The sequence below is a fragment of the Vicugna pacos genome, chromosome 13 (genome assembly GCF_048564905.1).
Source record: "Vicugna pacos chromosome 13, VicPac4, whole genome shotgun sequence".
Taxonomy (NCBI): domain Eukaryota; kingdom Metazoa; phylum Chordata; class Mammalia; order Artiodactyla; family Camelidae; genus Vicugna; species Vicugna pacos.
In genome coordinates, this window is record NC_132999.1 from 53,471,394 (window position 1) to 53,489,874 (window position 18,481).

Consider the following 18,481-nt stretch of genomic DNA (forward strand, 5'->3'; position numbering starts at 1 on the left):
CACCCACCGTGCCAGACTCTTCACACTTGCTAATTGATTTTCCCACCAATGAGATAGGAGTATCATTTTTATGGATGAGAAAATTGAGACATAGAAAGGACAGTGACATCCGAGGTCAAATGCAGTGTCAGAGATGAGGTTAAAGCTCACGTTATCCTGATTGTTGCATCCTTGCTTTCCAGTGCCCTTACGCTCCTCTCAACAAGCCCACATTCCCTGCGTACTTCTTAGAAACCCAAGAGAAATCTCACACAAGGGCCACATTTTTCAGATTAGTGAACTGAGTTCCTGAGACATGGAGCGACTTGCCCAAAGTCACATAGCTTGTTAGTGGCAGAGCCCTGTTACCCAAAGCTGCTGTTAGGAATGGCAGGACACCAGGAAAGAGCAAGTAAAAGGCTTCACATCCCTTCCTTCCTGCTAATATGAAATTAAGGGACATGTAAATAATAGCTGTTGCTGGAGGGATCTTCAGTCATCTGAAGAGTTCTGGCCCAGGCTTGCTTGGCCATGGAGTGGACCCCTGTCTAGGGACAGGTGGCCAACTGTTTCAGCAGTGTGTGTGTTCTGATCTTTCCTATGGGGAGATAGCAAGGTCTTTGTCATATCCAATCATTTATTTGGGAGAGACATAAAATAGATGAATTTCTTTCCCATTTATTTATAGAGGCACTTGGAAATCAGATATTATCTTTAATTTTTTAATTGATCTCAGAGGACTTTAAATTTCAATTATAAAATGCTCCACTGACATTGTCCTTTGGAAAAAGAGAAGGACAAGAGGTTGGAGAAACTTCACACTCCAGTGACCACAGTCTGATCCATGGAAACTTGATCAGCTGGGGCAAAGGTCTCATTTAAAGTTTAAATCTACTCATCTGCTGTGTGTCATTAGCATGGCAGCTCCTCTCTTTAATGTTTACTGAGAAGGAACAAAAGGTTCTCTGAGATATTTAATATTTTAACTAAAAGAGTTTTCTTTACTCTCCTAGGAATGTAACCTTTTACCATGAGGTTTTTGATGACTACGCAGCTTGTAAGATATATTCACTAAAGGGACATTGAATTGGTGTTTTTGAGTTAAAGAGTGCATTTGTTATCAGCTTTTGGATTTGTTTCCCTAAGCTGCAAATAAACTTGCTGGACCTTTGATGCTTAACCTACCCACCTGCAGAAATGAAATGTCCAGACTGATGTTAGTTACCCTTCCATTGTAGACTGTGCAGTTTCTTATTCAACAGGGAGCCCTGAACTGGTTCCTTTCTCTTTCTGCAGAAAAGTCTAAATTGCTCGTGACAGGTCGGAATCCAGCACAGCATGAAGACTGATTCTTTATCAGACTTCCGTATGGAAAGGGCAAGCGGGTGGATTTCTATACAGAGAAGCTTCCAGCAGGAATCAAAAGGTTCCATGTTCTCCCTTCTCAGGGGAGAGATCCAGCCTTACTGTGTGCGGCACAGGGGCTGCCTTTCAGAGGGTTCATGGCTTTGATTCCATCATCCCTTATCTCTTCTCCTGATGGTGTCATGTCTCAGGTCTCAGGGGAATCATCCCCAGGTTCTCCAATAGCATCTTCTGTCTATTGATATCCTATGCCGGTGAATTGGAGATTTAGCATATGGTTTTCTGCCAAGGTATCTGTTTATACTTCAGATTTAATATTCGGTCTGAGAGTCTCATTCATTCAGAGAACATTTATTAAACATCAACCACATACCAAGCAGTCTTTGATATGCTCATAGGCTCAGCCATAAGAACTAGAGGAGAATGGAGGGGGTTGCTGGGAAGCCACAGGATTCTTATCTGGTATACACACTGCTCTGTGGGCATCTTGTGTCTTTATTGTACCTTTTTCCCTCCAGGTAGCAAGACTGCACAGTTTTGATAAAGTGCATAATATTCCCAAGAAGCATCATTTAACCTTCCCCCAAAGGACACGGGCAGGGGGGAAGCTGATGCTAATGGAAAAATGGAAAAAGACACGACTTTAAAAAAAGACCTGTTGAGGACTGTTTGACCTTCCCTCGTGGACGACGTACTTTGGCACCATTTCAATGCTCTCTGTCTCCTCCTGGCAGGAGACAGACACATTTCCCCAGGGCAGCAACATCCTTTATCCACAGACCATTTCAGAAATGCTATCTCTAAATTGCCAGCAGAGGTGGAAGGAGTTTTTGCTAAAACTGTTGACAGAGCAAAGCTGCTGCCAGATCAAAAGCCAGCAACTTGGAACTCCTGGGCTGTAGTTTTTGGAGGTGAGAATCAGACAGCGGTAGGCAGAGTGTGAGGTTTCATTGGGAAGAAGTGTCTCTGTTTTGCTTGGGCAAGATGGAAGAAAATGTGGTAGTGGTGGATTGTAGAGATGTTGTGTTGTCGAGAAACTCAGTCCATGTTTTATGCAGCCCAATAAATTTGCTGCCTTGCAGTGATGATTCAAGGTACAAATATGTCACCTGCTGCTTAAAGTCCTTCACAGGCGCATTGCCCATGCTATTGCTCCTGGGATGGAGCCTAAGCTCTTTAGCCTGACAGAGAAGGTCCTTCACTCTTTGGCTCTAGCATCTTTCTTGCTATCCCCCTTCCCTGCCCTTTGTGGTCCAGCGGTACCAAATTACCTGCAGTTATCTCAAGCACCATGTAGATCCCTCTGTCTTAATTTACCTCTTTGAAAGAATCCCCATTCATACTTGAGGTCATCACCTCCAGGAAGCCTTCTTTGACCTTTCCTAGACTGGGCTAGATGCCCCTTCTCTATCTGCCCCTCTAAACTGTGAATTCTGTAAAGATGGGGATTGTGATTTTTAAACCTTAGATCCCCTAGCATGGGGCTTGATGGATCTTCAGCCTTTGAGAGCCACCTGGGAACACAAGCTGTGAGTGGGTAGGCTCACCCCCAAATGGGAGGAGAGAGGAAGAAGCTGGGCTATTCTTTCAAACTCCCAATCACATGACTCACTCCTTCTCCCCCGGGGTGAGTCAGAGGAGAGCCAGAAGGAAATAACAGGAATGTCAAATAGCTCACTCTCAACCCCCAACAGAATCAACTACTACATTTGCTCTCTGGCATTTATACTACATTATTCCTAAATGAATTTCCTTTCTACATCTTCTTTCTTTTTATTCTTTCTGATTTTTTTCAATTAAAAAGTCCTTAAATAAAAGTAATACATATACATGATTTAAGAAACACTAACAGAAAAAAAAATAAAATGGAAAATTATACTTAAAAAAAAAGAAACACTAGCAGAATATAGACATAGTCTTATCATGAAAAGTAATTGTCTCCTGTTTCAACTCCTTCTAAGCCCAGAGGCATAATCTTTTACTTTTTCAGCTATTTTGTCTATGATTTCCTTCAGTTCTCTAATATCTCCTGATTAAGCAGACTGAGCTATTGAAGGCACAAAGCTGTCCATGTCACTCACCTACCCCCGAGTCTAAAACTGATGGTGGCCCTTTGGAATAAGGTCAACTCCTTAACAGAGCCAACCAGTCCTTTTCTATTGGTCCTCTTGCCACCCTTACCTACTTTTCTGTTTTCTTTTCTTTTCCTTGTCCATGTGCATTTTCAATTTTTACATCTTTAGAGTGACCACCTCCTGGTATCCATGCCTTGGCAGAATCCCCTCCCCTTGACTGTTGGTTGGACTTCATTGACTTGCTTCTAAGGAATAGAATTTGGCAAAAGTGATGGGATATCACCTTCATGGTTAGGTTACCAAAAAACTCAGGCTTGTGTCTTGTTCCTCTTCTTGCTCTCTTGCTTCTTGCTTCTGAAGGAAGTCAGCTGCTATGTTGTAAACTGACCTGTAGAGAAGTCCACCTAACAAGGAACTGAAGAGTAACTGCAACAGCCCATAGGAATCCTGCCAGCAACCACACACGTGAGCCTTGAGGTAGATCCTTCCACAGTCGGGGCTTCAGATGATCCTGCAGCCCCAGTAGATGCCTTAACTGCAGCCTTATATCAGACCTTGAGATGAGCCAGATCAGCCCAGACTGCTGACCGCAGGAACTGTGTGATAATAAATTTTTGTTTTCCCAACCTGCTAAATTTTGGCATAATTTCTTATACACCAGTAGATAACTAATGCAATTATTATGGCATATTATTTTTCTGCTCAGTTGTAGGGTTTTTAATTTCTCCTCCCTTAACTTCCCCTTCCTATACCCCTCAAAAATTATGAACAGACTGGGTGTTCCTTCCATGCCTGTTTCTGTGCTCACATAATCATATAAAAATTTTTATGTGTGCATGAGACTTATTAGGCCATTTCATTTTTTCTTCTTGAACAGCATTTTCTAGCTTCATTTGTGACATGGGCACCCAAAGTACCCCTAGCATCTGTCAGTCATAGTTGGGTTCTCCTCTGCTCAAAGGAAATTCCAAAAGAATCTTGATTCCATAAGCAATTAGCAGCAGCTGGCAAGAGAGCAGAAATATACATGCTTCTATTTACATCCATGGGAATCTGGGACTCAGCTTCCTTAAAAACACGGACAGCCCTGAACAATAGAGCGTGTGCTGCTCTGAAATCACAGCCCTCAGAACAGTAGGACTGAAAAATGAAGGTGCTTTTATTTTAAACAAACAGCCCAGCCTCTCGGCAGCCAAATGAATGTCATTCTACCAAGGGAACATCGTTCAGACAATTCCTGGAATCTTTCTTCGCAAATGGCCTTCCCCAGTCTGCATCCATGAAGGATAAGAACACTGAGCTTAGTCCTCCAGACAGTCCTCATTTTTCGCTCCTCTTCAAACCCCACTCCTTAACTGGCTGGCTCTTCTGGTGCCCTGGCTGAGATCTCCCCTCCTCAAGGCTGCCCTGCCCACTCCTCCTGCCACTTGCCCCCAGAGCACTTTCTTCCCCTTGAGTGACCCTTGTCATGAAGTATAGAATCATTAAAAAAAAAATACAGAGAATCATGTAGATGTCATTTCCCACAGGTAGACAGAACCCTGTGAGGGGAGGGATTTTATCTGTTTACTGTCACATCTTCAAGGTCTGGTCCCTGCCCTAGAACATGGTAGGCACTTCAAAAATAATTGTTAAATGAATGTAGAAGCCTGTTTGCAAAAAACAAATCCATCCTCGGAGGACCCAAATTTGTTACCCATAATGAAAGTAACAGCTGACATGTATCGAGACCTTCCTGAAGACTCAGCGCTGGGCTCTTAGTAGTGTCTGATTTCCTTCAGTCCACCCAGTAATGTGCTGGGAATGATCATCCCTGTTTTACAGATGAGCAAACTGAGACTCAGTTGTGTGATAACTTGCCCAAAGCCACACAGTTTGGAGGCTGTTCATCTCCAAAGTTCAACCATTTAACCATTATGCTATAAGATTTTTTCTTGTTAAATTTTAAAAGATGTTTGGAAATTTAAAAATACAGATATGGACAAAGGGAAAAAGTCACGAATCTGCATTCCCAATGAGCAGAATTGTAACAGATGTTGTTGGCCTATTTTCTTCAGCTTCCTTCTTCTTTTTCCTCCACTCTTCTTTGTTGAGAACATTGAGAAGAGTGTGCTGAAGGTCCCAACAGCCATTTCTAAAGAAAGGCAGGGTGGAGTTTTGCATCATGCAGCGATGATGGAAATACTTTCCTGTCTCTCAAGACGGCAGCTGGTAGGTCTGGATGTGCTGTGGGAAAGCCAGTCTTACCAGACAGCAACCCCTGCAGGTGCTCTGATCTCAGTGGAAAGGACTCCCAGGGAAGGGATGAATTACCCGTCCACTCCCTGTGCCCCCAGCGACTTGCTTGCCTAGGAAAGAGGAAGCCTACACTCTATTCCTACCCCCTACCCCAGGCACTAAAGCTGCTCCCAAGGCCATCTCCTCCAGGGGTGACACCCAGAACTGTCAGCCCCTTTTGGATGGCCAGCCTGGCTCCTTCCCTTAGTCTTCACCTTCCTAATTGCAGCATGAAAGACAGTCCTCTCCCTGACCCTCCTCACTTCCCAGAAGGCGGCTTCTCCACCCTACCCTACCCCACCCCACCCTCGCCACCTCAACCATGCCCACTTTGCATTTGGTCCCCGCCTGGATCCCAGTGTGTGTTTCTGTGCATTAGTCCCGTTGACACCTCTCTCTCCCAGCCAGAATGCAAGTTCCTCTAGGGCAGAGACTGTTTCTTACACATCTTTTCCTCTGCAGTATTTGGTGTATAAAAGAGACTCAATAAATAAAGGCAGTCAGACTTCAGCTGTGGAAGAAAGAGAAAAACAGGGGGAGCCAGACAGACCTGGTTCAAATTCCAGCTCCTCACATCCCAGCGCATGGCAAAGAGCAGGCTCCTTTTCTAGACTATAGTGGAAGTTACGGGACTTAGATTCTGGTCTGAACTTTGCTGTAGTCCTAAAGCAAGTTACTCAGCCTCTCTGAAGCCCAGGGAGAAGGGGGAGATACCCTTGGTCGAGTTGTTGAATACTTTAAATACAAAATAATCCACACAAAATTGCTTGACACAGTGGATCCTCATGGAAACACTTGCTATGCTGTCTAGACAAATTCACACCTCCTCCTTTATACTTTGGAATCTCTCAGCCATAACTGAGGTGGTGATGGCATCTGGTCCCCAGGTCTAACTGAGCCCAAAATAGAATCCAGAAATGGCTTTTGGCAGTTCAACCCAGCCCAGCGGCCTACCGTCTGGAGAAGGCAGGGCTAAGATGCCTAAAAGTCAGCACTCTCCAACTGTAGTTCCAAGGTGCCCATTTCCTCTCCCGGCAGAAAGAGTCCAGGTCTTTCTATAAGGACAAATCACCCTGTCCCTCCTAAGAGCTGTAAGCAAGGCTTGAGACAGAGCGAAACATGCTCTCCTGAATCAGGATGTTCTATTATAATTAGAAAAGTCGCTCAGAGCAGGATAGAACTTTGGGAAGGCTGACGGGGAAGCAGCACAGTCTTGGCTGGAATTTTACAGAGGGCCCACAGGAGGGAAAGACAGGGACAGGGTGCTCTGCATCCCGGGGAGGACAAAGCAAATTACAAGGAGGGGCTCTGGTCCAGGCTGGAGTGAAACCCTTTCTCACTCCAGTAGAAACCCCAGTGCTTGCGTGGAATTTGGAAAAATCATCTCTGCCCAGTGCCTGTGGGGTTGGGGCCCATTCGGCAGGTGTCCTTGGGTCTGTGAAAATGTCTTTGTGAAGTTCTCTGGGTGGCTGTCCCTTTAGGCACGTGTGGGAACCCAGGGTCTCCCAGGCGGTGGTGCTCTCCATTCTTCACTGGATCTTCTGCAGGTCCTCGGGCCCAAAGGAGAAAGGCAGCAGCTCCTGGACTGTCCTGACAACGTAAGTGCCATCCGGCTTGGTCATGTAGACAGCCCAGTTGGTGCCAAACTGGAAAAGAGGCAAAGCCGGTGTTAGGGAGGGAGGCAGTGTGGCCAAGGGGTTAGGGCGGACCTCCTACTGTCTAACGTTCCTCTCTGTGCCTTGGTTTCCTTACCTATAAAATGGGAATGACAATAACCATACCTGGTTTGTAGAGCTTGAGGGAGGAGCCAATGAAAGATGGCACGTTAAGCAGTTAGCACGGTGCCTGGCACATTGTTAATGGGTAGTAAATGCTCCATTCTGTGATCAAGAACCCATGCAGGGCTTTATAAGAATGAAATCTGTCCACTGACAGATGTCTGTATGAAGAAGTCGTGGTGTATATATATAAATACACACAATGTAATACTACTCAGCCATAAGAAAGAATAAAATAATGCCATTTGCAGCAACATGGATGGACCTGGAGATCGTCATTCTAAGTGAAGTAAGCCAGAAAGAGAAAGAAAAATACCCTATGATATCACTTAGATGTGGAATCTAAAAAAAAGGACACAAATGATCTTATTTACAAAACAGAAACAGACTCACAGACATAGAGAACAGACTTACGGTTACCAGAGATTAAAGGTGGTGGGAAGGGATAAATTGGGAGTTTGAAAATTACACCTCTTGGGGAGTGATGGAAATGTTAGCTATCTTGATTGTGGTGGTGGTTTCATTGGTATATACACATATAAAAATTCATCAAATTGTACGGTTGAAATATATGTAGTTTACTGTACAGGGACCATAACACAATAAAGGTTAAAAAAAAAAGAACAAAATCTAACCCCTGGGACCAGACTCTTTCTGCTGTGACAAAGAATGAGGAATGTCAGCTTCCCTTATAGCCTCTCGTTTACTCCCCACGGCCAGGAGAAGTCGCGGGCCTGCCTCTTCACAGACCAGACTTTGAACATGCAGGATTTCACTATCTACCATTTGAGGTAGGTGGATGTTATCCCCATTTTACTGATGAGGAAACTGAGGCTTAGCAGGGTAATGCCCACAAAGCAGAATTTTAGCCCAAATCTGTGCCTCCATCTTTCTCTTGCAGATCAGGACTTACTCTTACAGAGCAACCACTTGGTTGCTGTGTGATGTTGGGCAAATGATTAAGCTCTTTGCGGGGGAGGGAGATAGCTCAGTAGTACAGTGTGTGCTTAGCATGCATGAGGTCCTGGGTTCAATCCCCAGTAATTCCATCAAAAAAGAAAATTTCAAAAAACAAAACAAAACAAAAACTCTATGAGACTCAGCAGTCTTGATGTGTGAAGGAGACAAAGGAATGTTTTAGGAAGAGAGTGTCCTCGGTGGAGAGTTAAATCAGCTGTGGCTAATGGAGAGTTCTGGGGTTGGAGTCAACAGACTGAGGCTCTACCTGGCCAGGTGTTGTGAGAATTAGAGGCGATGGGTATAAATTCCAGGCGTGCAGTGCCTGCAACAGAGTAAATACTTCATTAACGGAAGCCACTGCTGTTGACGACTAGTGGTTACTAGTCACCGCTCAGGTTTGCATCCTGTCTTCCTGACGCTTCGGTCTGAATCACCACATTATTACCAGGCACAACCCATCTCCTTGCTTTTTAAAATTAAGGTTTTTAAGGAAGGAAGTCTGCTTGGCAGGCTGTGCCTGAGGGTATGGGTGAAAGCTGAGTGGAGAAGAGTTTAAGTGCCAGGTCCCTGGCCCCCAAGCTTCAGCTCTGTTTATTTGAATTTTGGTTTCTGTTTTGCCTCTCTTTCAGCTTTTCCATTTGCCTTCTCTGGTTTGCCAGCATCTAATCTGTTTAGAGAAAACAGCAATGAGCAATTAGGGCCTCAGGAGTCAGGGAGCTGGCGTCCTGATGCGCTTTCCTCATGTGGCCTTGGACATACCACGGTGCCGGGCAGCCATTCCTGCCCCTCTAAGGGGAGAGGAATTCCCTGCTGTGAATTCAGTGCCTTCGCGGTGGCATTTTTCTTCTGGGTTTGGGAAATGAGTTCTGTTAACCGTGTCTGCAGTCCTGGCAAGAAGCAGGAGGCGGATGGAGGTGTCTGCATGTTCAACAGATACTTTAAACCCCGAGGTACAAAAGCATAACTTCAACAGCCCCCACTCCCCCCAAATTCAAGCAACTCCCAAAGCAGAAGGCCTCATGGAGTAAGCAATGCCTATTCTGCAAAGCACCGTTACGTCTCCTACGTGGCCGGAAATAATTGGAACCACAAAGGCAGGGAGGCAGCTGTGTGGAGTGCAGGCTTTGCAGTTCAGCCCGAACCGACCGTGAACACCAGCTCACCACCGACCGGCTGTGGGACTCCCACCAGGTGATTTCACTTCCCTGGGATTTTGGGGATAACGACCCACACTCCCCTCATAGGCTGGATGTGGAGATTAAATGAGATCTGCATTTAGAGGGGTTGATGAAGTCACAGCAGAGCTCCAGGGCCTGGGGAGTCTTTAAACTGTTGGCTTTAGCCTTGGGAGATTCTGGGGGACTCAGCCCCTCTGTGAGTCCACCAAAGCTACTGATATCTCCCCTCCCCGAATGTCCGTATCACATCAAAAACTGCACTGAGCCTGGATTCAGAGCCCACGACCAAATTCCCCCCTTTGTTTTTAGAGTTGAAAAAACCGGGTCTGCCAAGAAGACCTTTCTAAAAAGTGCATCAGCCCATTCTTAAAAACATCCAACAAGTTCCCTTTATTCCTTTCTTCCCCCAACTTTTGTTTTAGTATCGTAACCTATACATAAGATTTACCATTTTAACCATTTTTAAGTCTATAATTCACTTCCCTTTATTCTTGGAATAAAATATACCCTCCATCCATGGCCTCCTAGGCCCTGTGTGATCTGGCCCCTGCCCGCCCCTCTGACTTCACAACCTAACACTTCCTCCTCCTCATTTACCATGTTCTAGTCTCTCTGGCCTTCATGTGACTTCTCTAACTCTAACCCAAGTGTATGGGCATTAAGCTTGCTGGTTCCGGCTGGAAACCTCTAGACCTCTGTGTGCCTCATCTTTTCTCATTGTTTATATCTCTGTTCAAATGTCATCTTCAGAGAGGCTCTTCCTGGCCATCTAAAGGAGGGGTTGGCAAACTTGTCTTCCATAGAGGGCCAGAGAGTAAATATTCTAGGCCTTGTGGGCCATGAGGTCTGTGTTGTAACTCCTCATCTCTGCAGTTGTAGGGTCAGAGCAGCCAGAGACAATATGTGAATGAGTGGGCGTGGCTGCGTGCCGATAAAACTTTATTGACAACAAGCTGCAGTCCGGATTTGCCCGTGGGCTGCTATTTGCTGACCTCTGACCCTGATCTTTCTGTTCCTTCTGTCACTCTTGACTCCTTTTTTCCTGCATTTTTCTCTCTGTAGCCCTCATCACTCTCTGAAACTCTACTGTTTATTTCTTTTGCTCCTTGTTTATTGTCTGTCTCCCGCACTAGACGTTCACTGCTGTCTCCCCAGAGCAAGGTCAATGTGTAGCACAGAGCAGACGCTCACTCAGTAAGTATTTGTTGAATGAAAGAATAATTTCCAGTGACTCATGCAAGCTTGGGGAGTCCTTAGCAGTCAGCCAACCCAGCAAACAGGACAGTCGCTGTGTCTCCCCGCCGGCAGCTTGGCTTGGCTCCCACAGCCTGGGAAAGCAGGGAGGCATCCGTTCCAGGAAGAAAGAGAAGCTGCTTACCTCTCTCATGACTTGCCTGCAGGCCCCACATGGTGAGATAAAATCATCTTGCAAGTCACTGGGGAAGGAGAGAATCAGACATGGATCAGTCTCTTCTGAGGCATAAGGGCAGTTGTTAAAATTCAGGCCCTGCGTCCTGCCGTGCTCCAGATTAAGTCAAATCCTGCCAGGCAGTTCCTAGTTCACAGATGTGCTGTGTCTCGGAGGCTGAGAAGATGCGCACAGAGCTCTCCACACTTGCAAGAGGCAAGGCTGTGGGCAGGACCATTATTTTCATCAGTGTGTTCAATAAACATTTAGTGAGCACTGGCTGTCACTTCTACCCCAGGGACACAAAGGTTAAGGAGAATTTGTGTCTGGCCTTCGAGAGATTGCTCAGCCCAGTGGGTGACACAGAAAACTAGATGAGTTATTATTTTAAACAAAATGCAATAAGAATGCATGGTTAGAGGGGGACAACCCCTTCCTAGGGAAGGAGAGAGAATATTTAATGGAGTAGGTGTAGAATTCCTAAGTCACCATGACTGAGCCCCTGCTATTGTACCAGACACTCTATACATTATTTCATTTAATTCTCAGTATAACCCGAGTATCAGAATGATCATTTTACCTCCAAGGACACAGGTTCAGTGAGATAAAGTAACAGAGGTGCTATTCTTTCTTTTTTTTCCAAAAAAAAATTTTTTTGTGGGACGTAATTAGGTCTATTTATTTTTTAAACGGGGATACTGGGGATTGAGCCCAGGGCCTCATGCATGCTAAGCACAAGATCTACCACTGAGCTATAACCTCTCCCCCAGAGATTCTGTCCTGAAGCTCTGGGTTTTTCTGTGTTGCAGGCAAAGGAAACAGTATATGCAAAGGCCCAGAGGCATGAAAAAATAAGACAAATGTCAGTAAATGAGAAAACTGAGCTCCTTGCACCTGAGGAAGTCAGAGCAGAGAAGCTTACAGCCTAGGATTCGTCTCTGAGAATGAGGGCACCTGCAGGCAGCCCTCTAGCTCTGAGCAGGACAAAGGATGGTGCTTAAAGAAAGAGTAAACTGCAAGAAACTCCAAGCCCGATGAGGCACCAGAGGTTAAGCCAGTGGCCACCATCATCTTTGCTCTTCTAAGACCCACACCTTGGTGATATCTCTGGAAGATGATAGGATTTAAAACTGGGTTCTTGACCGGCTCCTCCTTTTGTTAGGTAGTTAGATTAGTGGGGGCAGCAGGCAGACAGGTGGAGGAGAGGAAGGATGGTCTGGAAGATGACGTTGTGCCCTCCCCCAGCATAAAAGCACTTTACTTCTAAATGAGCGCCAGCAAGAAATCAGTTAGAACCCAACAGCCACGACTGCGTGGTAGCAGAAAGGACTTAACCCGACATGACCCAATGTTCATTATGTTATAATTAACATTGTGGTTTAGGGCCCCCCATGGGTTTTTCTGTGTACACCATGGTGAGGACACGCCCAAAGGGGCCACACATGACTAAGCATTCCAGGGACAAGAACTGTCACTCAATCAAGGGACGACATCTAAGCGAGGGTATGAGAAGGGGGAGACAAAACCCGCCACTCTTCCTCCCTTGGATCAGCCCGCCCCCCGTTCTTGAAGGTGTGCTTTTCCTTTCCTAAATAAACCTTTTAAAGTCTTTCAATACACGATGCACTGTCTCCCAACAGTAAACTTATCTTTCGGGTAAGACAAGAACTGGGGTCTTTACCTTTTGGGGTAACACTTTTACTAACTACGTGTGACTGACCAAGTCATTTTTAACCCATGCAAGGCTCATTTCTTTGCCTACAAAACGTGAGGAGTAATGTTGTCCACTTTGTAGGAATGTAGGAGTCTAAAATGAGCTGGGTGTGTGAAGGGCTTTGTAAACTTTAGCGTGCTCTGCATCTATGATCATTGCCTCTACTAATTACTAGGCACTATTCCTTTACGTATAGAAGCTCTGTCATAATTTTAGTACCTTATCGTATACAGTATTATGATATATTAGGTGATAACAAGAGATGTGTGAGTCGATGAGAAAACTGGGCTCCTTGCATCTGAGAAAGACCTTGCTGTCTGGAAGGGAGATAAAATCTGAATGTAAATGCCATAACACAGGCAGACTGTGGTTAGGACCATGCAAGGGGTGCTTTGAGAGAAATTCAGCCTCCCTTCAGTGGCCTGGATGGCTCTGTGTGATCTGGCCCCTACCAAGCTCACTACTTCCTTTCCAAATCATGTGACACGTATGGGTAACTGCTCAAGGGACAGCTCCTTCGACAGGGTGAGCTGCATTAGGGTTTCAAGGTAAGGTGTGAACATGCATTCCACTGGGATGTTGGATTTGGCCTCAAGTTCAACCACCAAAAGTCACAAGATGGTGGTGCATCCTGGTAGCGTGGCTCTGAGAACTGGGAGTCAGCCCGATAGTAAGAATGGTTCACATTTAACATTGCCCTTGTGTGTGCCAGGCACTGTGCTAAGGACCATACGTGATGTAACCTATCTAATCCCCAACAATCCTCTAAGATAGGGCCAATGTAAGTACTCTTATTGTCTACGTGTCATCAGTCATGAAAGGTCACAGAGCTGGTAACCATGACTGGACCCCGGGTCTGTGTGCTCTGACGTGGATAGTTCTGCAGCCTGCAGAGTAATAATGATAACGTTAAAATGATAGTTTTAATTTATTGCATCCTCAGAGTCTTCCCAACAGCCCAGTGGGTAGGTGTTACTCTCCTTCACTTTATGAAGAAAAGCCGGGTTCTGATTGTTGAAGCAATGTGCCTGAGGTCAACAGCGGAGCAGGATTTGAAACCAGGTCTCACTGATCCTGGAGCCTGGGCTCTTTAGCGTTACTCAACATTCCAGCCAAGAGAAAGAATTAAAAGCTTGGGAGAAAGAAGCATCCCAGAATGCTTTGGGTGCAGAGGGACCCTCCCTCCTCACGCCCCACCTCTTCTCCCTCTTCTCTGCCCTTTATCTCTCCTGTTTTGTGCTGGGAAGTGAGAGTTCCCTGTGGTTCATGCTGACCTTGATCCACGCACCGAGGCCAGCTTATCAGACTTGACAGGCTGGAAACTTCTTGACTTGGATGATGAGAGCTGAGACCCCAGCAGGGGCAAGCTTATCTCCCCATTAGCAAAATCCCACCTGAGCTGCATGCTCTCCATCTGATAGATCTCGAAGGGGTTCTCTTAGACTCCTCACACCCATCAATGTTAACAAGGGGCCTGCTGCTTCCCACTCATCCTTTCAATGCACACTCTCAATATAAAAATCATTAGTGCAGTAATGACTGTGTTTCTGGCTCAGGGATGCCGGCACTGGCTGAGTACCCAGAGAGGAGCAGTTGGGTGCTGGGAAAATGCAGTTTTTGTATAAACAAGGACATTTGCTAATCATCACTAGCATTACCCAGTCATGTTTCAAAGTAGATAATGACCAAGAGAAAAAGTCTTTCATCCAGAACTTTCTAAACAGAGCAAGGCCACCTCGCCATTATCCTTTGGTTGACTTTGGCCTCCTTTCCCCCAGAATATCATTATTTTCTTGGATCAGCTTTGAAACTGAGTTATTCCCCACCCCACCCCCTTTTTATAAAGTGTAATTCACATCCTGATCTCGGCTCATCTGCACAAAATGTTCCCAGCGCGGCCTCATTTATTCCTTCTAAAAGCCGGAGAGAAGCCAGAACAGAACTCGGTCACAGGGAGAGCTCTCGGAAGCCGGAGGCCCTCCTCCAGAAGGGCATCCTCAGGTCTGGGTACTCAGGGAAAAAACCTTCAATGATGTGGACCATCGGGCCAAATTTAGAATCTGATAAAAGAAATGGGGGCTGGTTTCTGTCACTCGACCCCTATTGGCCTTGCTCCAGGCCCCTGTATTTCTGCCAGAAAGACCCTGCCCCTCTACCACAATGAAGAGCTCATTCACTCCTAGTCCATCACCCATGCGCCCAGATATCCCTTAAGACCAACCTTTGTCAGCCATTCAGTCTCTTTCTGGGTGAATTCAACATTTCCCGTGTTTTATTTTCTTGCACCATCATCTTGCTCAGAGAACTCTCTCTCGTAGACAGTGCAACGGTACACACAAGAGCAATCCATCATTAAATCGGTAGTGTAATGGGGTCCAAATGAACCAAAGAGCCCGTTCACATGCCTTGAATACTGGATCCACTAAGTCTGGGTCCAGGGCCAGCAAGAATTCTCTATGAGGGTACACATATGGGAATTTGGATATTTATGTTTGGGCATGCAGAGAGAGTTGATAAGAGCTCTTGTTCAGCCAGAACTCAGGCTGAAATCTGGTTAGTTCAGCCCCTAACCTGGGTTTACCTGGCTGTCACCCCACCAGCCTGTCCTTGTATCCTTGGTTCTTGCCAAGTGAAGGAACAGGCTTGCACAGTGAAGGAAAGATCCCAGTACCAGCTCAAGGAGGGCAGGGAAGAGATCTTCCTTTCCTGGCCCAGCACGGCACGGTGGAATCAGCCCTGGTGAGATTCCAGACATTTGTCCTGGCTTTGCCACTAATTCCCAGGAAAGTTGCTCAACTTCTCTGGGCCTGTTTCTTCAGCTGTAAAATGGGTATAATGGCAGAGGAGTCAGTCTATACCAGGTGATGTTTAGGTCCCTCTAGCTTTAGGTTTCTACGCTGCCTTTCTGTTGTATCTTGTAGGGATTCTGCTGTACTTTGTGCTATTATTAGAACCACAGCACACCTACCCTTGTCTTAGAGTTGTCTTGGTTGTTTACCTGCTCTTCAAGCTCACCAAGGGCAGTGTCCATTTCTTATTTATCTTCTACCCTCAGCACTCAGCCCAGCCCTGCAGTGCCTGGCACATAGGAGGCACAGAATAAACACATTAGATGACTGAATGGATTAATAACAGGTGTGTGATGGATGTTGGCTGAACAGATGAACAGATATTGCTACGACCTGCCTTTTGCACTCACCTGGCGATAGCAATTGCCCTGAACTCTTTGTACCCTTCTGAGATGGCCTTCTGGATGGCGGTCCGTTCGGCACAGATGCCCAGCGGGTAACAGGCATTTTCTATGTTGCACCCTGAGAAGAGAGGAGAGCCCAGCGGTATTTCCAGCAGAACCACTTCCTGTTGCATGTGTTGAGTAAAAGGCTTGCCCCATTCCAGGGCAGGGAGGGACTCGCTACTCTGAACAAGGTGGTAAGAAGGAGAGGGTAATTTGACTGGAAGCATTGGGAGGCTCTGTGACCCCACTGGTGTGGTGGCCCTTCCCAAGAACCTCCCACTCTCATCACTCACCCAGTGCCTGCATCTCAAAGCATAGCTTGGGAGCAGGGGGAGCATAAGAGGGCACATGAACCCAGCCTCATCTCCCCAGCAGAGGTCAAGGCCAAGGGAGACGCTGAGGCTTAAGATGGCGAGCAGAGCCCCCTGGATCTCAGAGACAGAAGTCACAGGGTAGGGCGTGGTGGTGATTCAGATTCAAAGATTGGGCCTGGGTAAAATTTTTGGTGTAGATACCAGCTGTCAGAGTTTAACCTGGGTTGTATTGCAAAACAAACTGTCAAAACCAACAAACTAACAAACAAAAAGTCCCCAGGCTTTGCAAAAGGTGTCCATGATTGCATAAGCCTCAAGGCAATCAATCTCCAGGCCTCCGGAGGGAGGTGGGCTACTGCGGCTGCACAGCCTACAGTAAGGGGGTCCTCACCAGTGTCCCTGTCCGGAGTGTCCCTGGGGATAGTGGGCAAGAGCTGCTCCCAGGAGACGAAACATTGGCATAACCAGATTGGCTGACTAACAGACTCTCCATTTTTAGGGAGGTGAGACCATGAAGAAATGGTCACAGGAGCTGGACTTTCTCCCCCGACCATCAGGGTGTGATACATGGTATGTCACTCTCCGTAGCATGCCCTGCTCCCTGAGGCAGGATATTCATTGTTCCCCAGTATTCATTTTCTCCTTCTTCCTTTAAGCAATGCAAGTGATGCCCTTTCCAACATGGCTGATCACATGGCCACTCAGAGACTACATTTCCCAGCCTCCCTTGCAGCACAGTACGGCCATGTGACTAAGTTTACTTAATGGGAGGTGGGCCAAAGGGAGGTGGGAAACTTTTAGATCACATCTTTTGTACAGAGAATGCTTGCCCTTCCTTTTTTTTCCTCCCTGCCACAGGCTGGGATGGGGTAAGACGGCTTTGACCATGTGCTTTATGGTCATCGGGATGGAAAAGCAACAAAACAAAAGGAACCTGGGAGACCCTGGTTAACGCATAGAGCAGAGTGGAGTTGCCTATTTGCCCTGGACCAGCTGCCTATGCCAAATCATTATGTGAGAGAAAAAGAGAATTCTGTCATGTTTGAGTCATTATATTTTGGGATCTTTGTGTTAGAGTAACTGAACCTATATCTAACTAATACTGAGATTTGTGCTGAAAATAAGATGTAGCTCTAACAACAACAAAAAATTGAAAATAAGTAGCCTTGGCTTAGCAGTTGGGCAACGTGAAAGGAAATACAGACTAGGCAAGACAGAAAGCTAGTAGCCCTCGCTGCTCTGTGGCAGACCCTTTGGTACAGCCCTGCCCTGCGATAACCTGGAAGGCAGACCACGTTTCCTACCACTGGATTTCTCTTCCTTGCAATGTGAGTTAGCCCTGTGGCAGAGATCTGATTAAGGCTGTCATCTCCTCCCAGCCATTGTTCTGGGTCCGTCAAGGTAGCCACCACTAAAATTAGGCAGTAGGGTTGGGCTGGGCAGGAAAGCCAGTTATTGCAAAAGGGGAGTTGGCACATTTAAGAACTATCCCCAGAAAGGATTTTTTGGGTGTGGTACTCCTGTATGAAAGTGATTGGAAGCAAACAGACCAGAGGTTTCTAAGGTTTCGATAGCACTGGAGAGCCAAAGAAGCTAAAAGTCTGGCCCACAAAAGCCTGTGGTTGTTCAATCCCTAAAAACATCCCTGGGCCCTCAAAACTCTACCATCAGAAGTAAGTTGAGAGGGATGGGGAGGGTATAGCTCAGTGGTAGAATGTGTGCTTAGCATGCACTGGGTCCCGGGTTCAATCCCTAGTACCTCCACTAAGAAAATAGATAAATAAACCTAATTATCACCCCCACTCTCAGCCAAAAAAAAAGATAAATAAATTGAGAGAGCTGTGTGCCCCCAAGGAGGGCATCCTCTTTGACACTCACTTCAGGTATTTGGCCGAGGATGATAATGGTCAAGCAAGAAGCTCCCAGAGGGCAAAGCCAGGGGCCCCAGCAGACAGAGGACAAGAGGGTTACCCCCAGGGCAGGAAGGGGAGGCAAGGTATACTCCAGGGCAGCGAGTCTTCACACTTCTTGCCCGGCAGGTTTGATAACTGCCTGGTCCGGTTCACCAGGTGTTCTGTCCTTTCCTTTTCCTATTGGGAGATTTGAGACTGTTAGCCTTTCCTACTCCATGTTGAATATAGCAGGATTAGGCGTGAAGTGAAGGGAAGGTGATCATTTTTTAATTTTCGGCCATTAGA

The 18,481-nt window shown here is 46.3% G+C and overlaps 1 protein-coding gene across 2 annotated transcripts in view; it reads right to left on the minus strand.

Annotated features, from left to right (window-relative positions):
- The window catches only part of CDA (cytidine deaminase), a 28,625-nt gene that overhangs the window by 1,153 nt on the left and 8,991 nt on the right, over positions 1-18,481 (minus strand). Inside the window, exons 2-4 of one of the 2 annotated variants that reach the window (XM_072975225.1) lie at positions 15,934-16,045; positions 10,991-11,048; positions 7,230-7,342 (exon numbers count right to left, since the gene is read on the minus strand). In XM_072975225.1, the coding sequence (XP_072831326.1) occupies positions 7,230-7,342; positions 10,991-11,048; positions 15,934-16,045 (283 nt within the window). Of the gene's footprint in view, positions 1-6,835; positions 7,343-10,990; positions 11,049-15,933; positions 16,046-18,481 lie in introns of those variants that run through there. The other variant, XM_006196725.4, reaches the window with a different exon arrangement.